At 46.2% G+C, this 5,855-nt stretch overlaps 1 protein-coding gene across 1 annotated transcript in view; it reads right to left on the reverse strand.

Annotated features, from left to right (window-relative positions):
• Nucleotides 1-305: 305 nt before the first annotated feature.
• The window catches only part of SYP (synaptophysin), a 15,748-nt gene continuing 10,198 nt past the window's right edge, over nt 306-5,855 (reverse strand). The window contains exons 6-7 of the mRNA XM_006876684.1: nt 4,389-4,716; nt 306-426 (exon numbers count right to left, since the gene is read on the reverse strand). Coding sequence (XP_006876746.1) covers nt 4,393-4,716 — 324 coding nt within the window. The 3' untranslated portion in view covers nt 306-426; nt 4,389-4,392. The remainder of the gene's footprint in view (nt 427-4,388; nt 4,717-5,855) is intronic.

The raw sequence follows: 5,855 nt of genomic DNA on the forward strand, positions 1-5,855 counted from the left end.
GTTGGAAGAAGAGGGGGAGAGAGCAGAGAGTCTGAAGTCACACCACCCTCCCCACACAGCCGAGGTCTGTCCCATTTCTGTCCCCTTCCAGAGCCCCCCAACCTCAAGGGACAGGGTTGGGGAGCAGAGAGGGGCTAAAGGATGCAGGGGAATGGGGCAGGATTAAGAAAGGGGCCCACTCAAGACCAGGCCCTTAATGCATGGGAGGAGTGGAGTGAGGGCAGGGTATGTATATATATAGATAGATAGATAGATATAGATACATACCTATACATATAGGTATGTATCTATATCTATATCTATGCTATATATAGCAACAGGATCTCCTAATTTGAGGGGTGGAGACCTGGGGTGTGGGGTGGGGAGGGGGGCAGGCCTTCTCCTGAGCTCTTGCCCACCCGTGGGGTCCTCCTGGGGTATATTGACCTGTGGAGACAAAAGAAACAGAAAGGAGAGGGAATTGAGACAGGTGATGCTCTCATGGAGGGGTTAGGCCACTAAGCCTTTATCTTGGAGTTCTGGTGTGGCGCTGTAAGATAAGCACTGAACCCCAAGGTTGGTTTGAACCTCAAGGTCAGTGGTTCAAATCCACCATCTGCTCCTTGGAAACCCTATACAGGATCACTATGAATCGAAGCTGACTCAATGGCACTTAATAATATGCCTTTTTTTCCTTCACCCTTCACTCATATCCTTGGAGTTGACTTCATCTCACCTCCCCCTACTGGGAAGATCTTGCCCTCAACAGGAAAGGTGCCCTCCTCTCAGAAAAGAAAAAGCCCATTAAAATACTATTCTGTGGACCATGAGATCCTTGAGCACTGAACCTCTTCAACCCAGGGACAGAAAGCTGTTACAACAGAGGAGTAGCAGAGCAGCAGCAGCAGCAGAAGCAAGAACCAGGGCACAAGACAGAGTAGTGGGCTCCCAACCCACGGAACAAGTAAAGTTGAGTGACTTTGGGCAGGAAGCTTGCTTGTAGAGTGGGGTGCCTTCAGGCATTTAAATGGGTAGCTAGCTATGCTGACCTACAGAGCTAGAACTGAGTGCCTTCAGGCTGAGGTTTAAGTTGGTGTCTCCTATGTGCATTTATTAGCAGTTGATTGTAACTATACCCTGAGCATTTCTACACGTCCCCCCCAATTTCTGCTCCTGCCCCTTTACTACCCCCCCCCCACAGATTGTAATCAGTTAAGTTCCCTAATAAACATGGTAACTCTTAAAAAAAAATAAAAAAGAAAGAAAAAAAAAAACTATTCTAGCTACTGGTATAAACTATATTGAACAAATGTCCCTGTTTGCGGGGAGCTTACATTGTAGCTGGGAGAGACAGACTTCAAACAATGAACATGATGGATAAGTGAATTATCTAGTATGACAAAAGGTGATAATAATTGAAATGGGCGGGGGGGAAGACAGAAAGAAAAGCAGAACAGGGTAAATGGAATTATGAGATGCCAACAGGGAAGACCTCATAGAGGAAGTGAGATTTGAATAAAGAATTGAGGTGAGGATATGAAGCACACAGATGTGACACAGGGTGGGGGTGGGGTGAAGAGAGCATTCCAGGCAAGGGAAACGGACAGTGTAAAAGTCCAGAGATGGATTTGAAGAACAGCCAGGAGACGAGTGGGGCTGAAGTGGAGTGAGTGAGGGGGGAGAGTGGTAGGAGGTACGGTCCCAGAGGTAGGTAATGGGCCAGGTGGTGAGGACTTTAGCTTTGACTCTGTCTGAATGAGGTGTGAGCAGTAGGAGGGTTTTGAGCAGTGAAGAGTAAAATGTTTTATGCTGTTTCTTATTTACTTAATAAATGTTTCCTAACATTAATAGTGAGGAGCACTGTAGCTCTGTAGGATAAACACTGTATTGCAAACCACAAGATGGAAGGTTCAAGCTCACCAGCTGCTCTGTGGAGGAAAGATGAGACTTTCTGCTCCTGCAAAGAATTGCAACTTTGGAAACCCTATATGGCACTTAATAACAGCAACAACAAACATTCATAGTGCTCTAGGGGTATGGGTGCACAGCATGAATAAGGCATTGTCAGATCGCCTAGTCTCGTAGTAGTAGTAATTGTTGAACTGCCGACCTGGCAATTCAAGCTGACTTTCTCTTCCAGTGCTTTAGTCTACAGCGTCACAGACAGTTAATAGACATATACTAATTACTGAAGGGGTCCTGGTGTGGCACTGTAGAATAAGCCCTGGACTGCTAACTGCAAGGCCAGGGGTCCAAACCTACCAGCCACTCCTTAGAAATGCTATGCAGGGTCACTAACTAACTGGATGGCACTTAACAACAAAACAACAGTAATTGAAGGTGAACATGGTGATGCTGTAGGATAAGCACTGGACTGCTAGCCACAAGGTCGGTGGGTTTAAGGCCACCAGCTGCCTGCCAACTGCTCCAAGAGAGAAAGATAAGGCTTTCTGCTCCCATAAAGATTTATAGCTTCAGAAACCCAATGGTACTTAACAGTAATTGAAGATTGTGATAAAGAAAAGAACATCTTACTGTGAGAGTGATAACAAGGGAGGCACAGTTTAGACAGGGGACTTAAATAAGACTTCTCTGAATAAGTGACCTTAAGAATGAGAATGTGCTGGTCAAATAAGGTTATCAGTGGTGTGGGTGTGAAACTCCAGGCAAAGAAGCCAAGTACAAACACCCTGAAGTTGGACTGTGCTTGGCATGCCTGAGGAACTATGAAGTGGCCAGTATGACTGGAGCAGAGTGAGTGAGGGGGCGAGGGTTAGGAAGTGAGGTCAGAGAAGTAACCACAGTGAAGACTTTGGCTTTTAATCTGAGAGAGGAGGTATGGCAGGGTGATAGGCAGAAGAGTGCCATGGCCTAATTTAAGATTGAACAGAATTTCTCTAGATGCTGTGTGCAGAACAGAATGTCAGTGAGTGAAGTGTGGTTGTAGGAGTGGAGGTGTGTGTAGATCTAGGGGAGAGATGGTAGTGACAAGTGGGAGGATTCTAGATATGTTTTGAAAGTAAAGCCAACAGGATTTTTTGCTGAATTAGATGTGGAATGCCTAACAAACTCCTCCCCTCCCCTTTCCTTCTTGGCCAACTCAGGGCCAGAAACTAAACCCGCCACGTGTTGCCCCCTCCATTATCCACCTGCCAGAAACAATACCACCCCTCCACCCCACATCAGTCTGTGGAAACCTCACTTCCCTTTTGTTGCTGTTATTGCCAATTCTGGCTGATGGCAACCCCATGTATGCAAAGTAGAACTGCTTCATAGGATTCTCAAGGCTGTGACCTTATTGGACACAGATCGCCAGGCCTCTGGGTGGGTTTAAACCACTTTTGTTTAGTTGTTGTTAAGTGCCATGGAGTCAGTTCTGATTTATAGGGGCCCTGTATAAGGTTTCCAAGGAGCGGCTGATGAGCTTGAACCGCCCACCCTGTGGTTCAAACCGACCTTGCAGTCCAGCGCATTCACCCGCAGCACCACTCTTGGTTAGCAGCCCAGCACTTAACCATTTGTACCACCCAGGGACGCCTCACTTTTATTTTAAGGATCGCTACGACTCGACGGCACTTAATAACAAGAGTTGAAACGAACTCCAAGGCACCTAACAACAGGAAAGCTTGCAAGGCTTTCTAGTGTTCCTGCCCCACCTTTTTCTTCTTTAAAATTCCACACCTCAACAACATTCACCACAGGAAGTCTTAGTGTGACAGCAGAATAAGCACCCAGCTAAGGAGCTTTCTGCTCCCCGAGAAGATTTAAAGCCTCGGAAACCCTATACAGGGTCTCTACTAATCAGAACTGACTTGACTGCACTTAACAACAACAAACTCAAGGTCAGAGATTCAAACCCACTAGCCACTGCTCGAAAAGCCTAGACAAGGTCGCTATGGGTCAGAACCGACTGATGGCACTTAACAACATTCATCTTGAGGGTTGGGAAGAAGCTGCCGATCTAGTACCTATTCCCGGATTGGCGAGCTCCTGACCTTCACGAGCCACGCCCATTTAGCATCACCATTACTCTTATCTTCTATTGGCTCTTTCATCACTTCTAAGACCCACCTCTACCCTTCCATGGCTCCTGAGCGCCACTGATTCGCCACTGACTAACTTCCCTCTCGTCATTGGTTGCTTTGAGCGCTTCTCTTTTCACCCTTCCGGCAGAACCGCACCTGCTACCTTTCTCCCATTGGTTCTTGATTCTGCTCTTCTTCAAGCATCACTTTCTTGATCTGTATTCATTGGTAATTTTTCGCTATTAGCTGTAGTCCCGCCTCTTTTTGCTCCTTCAAACTTCCGCCCTTACTTCCAAGCTCCTTACATATATGTTTTCTGCTTCGCTGACCTGCCCATTTCCTTTTTCTTACCCTCCTTGGCCACACCGGCCGCCAGTTACTCACCAGGTTACATCTGATTGGAGAAGGAGGTGGGCGCACCCTGCTGGCCATAGCCTTGCTGCCCATAGTCGGCCTGGGGTCCGTAGCCGCCTCCGCCGCTGGCTGGTTGCCCGTAATCAGGCTGGTAGCCTCCTTGGGGCCCGTAGGAGTCCTGGGGCCCATAACCGCCCGGGCCCTGACCATAGCCCGCCTCGCCATAGGCGTCTCCAGGTGCTGGCTGCTTCTCAGGGGCGCCTGGGGGCGCGCGCATGAACGGGGCGGCCCAGCCTGTCTCCTTGAACACGAACCACAGGTTACCGACCCAGAGCACCAGATTTAAGAAGCCGAACACCTGTGGGGAGACGAGGTTTGGCTGTCGGCCCATTGCCATTGCCTTGACAACCCTGAGGAACTTTGAGGCTGTGCACGAGGGTGGTGGAAGGGTAATGGTTTTTGAAACCTGGACCCACCAAGTCCTAGCCTGTGAACGTCAATGTACAGAAAAATCACCTGTGTGTGTCCACGTAGGGTGAGTGTGAAGGAAGTATTAGAATATAGATTCCTAATGACATTGAGATCTATGAGTATTGCATATACAAGTATTAACATTTTTGCACATTTATATACAAAAAGGCTTCAGAAATTTTGTGGAAAAATATCATTATCTTTTCATTCTATTTTTCCTGGAACTTTATGAAGTCCCTTCATATATTTGATAGTAATATATGTTATATATTACTTGCATATGTGTTAAAGTAGGGAGCTTCATATATGTATATAATATAGTAAACACATTTACATTTGTAATGTATTTACAGTAAAATGGAAACAAATTTTACTAAGTATTATAAATATATCATTTATGGTGGTGGTGGTGGTAGTGTGCTGTTGAGTTGGTTCCAACTCATAGCAACCCTATATAGGGTTTCCGAGGCTGTAAATCTTTATGGGAGCAGAAAGCCTCATCTTTCTTCCCCGGAAGGGCTGGTAGTTTCGAACTGCTGACCTTGAGGTTAGGGGCCCTACTCATAACCACTACGCTGGCTACCAGAGCTCCTTATATCATTTATAGGTGTATATAAACACATATGTAAGTATACACAAATATATGTATTAATACACCAATATAAACATACTTTCATATTAAAATATGGATTTTATGTAACCATATAACACATAAAACATTTTATATAGCCTTTAGGAGTCCTGGTGTGGCACTGTAGGATAAACACTCCACCATAAGGTTGGTTTATACTGCAAGGCTGGCAGTTCAAAGTCGCTCCTTGGAAACCCATAGGGTTGCTATGGGTTGGAACCGACCCGACAGCACTTAACAACAACATATGATAAAGGAGCTCTGGGAGTGTAGTGGTTATGAGTCGGGCTGCTAACCTCAAGGCCAGCAGTTTGAAACTAATAGCCATTTGTAGGAGAAAGATGAGGCTTTCTGCTCTCATAAAGATTTGCAGCCTCAGAAACCCTATACAGGGT

This window comes from Chrysochloris asiatica, unplaced genomic scaffold, assembly GCF_000296735.1.
Source record: "Chrysochloris asiatica unplaced genomic scaffold, ChrAsi1.0 scaffold00404, whole genome shotgun sequence".
Classification (NCBI taxonomy): domain Eukaryota; kingdom Metazoa; phylum Chordata; class Mammalia; order Afrosoricida; family Chrysochloridae; genus Chrysochloris; species Chrysochloris asiatica.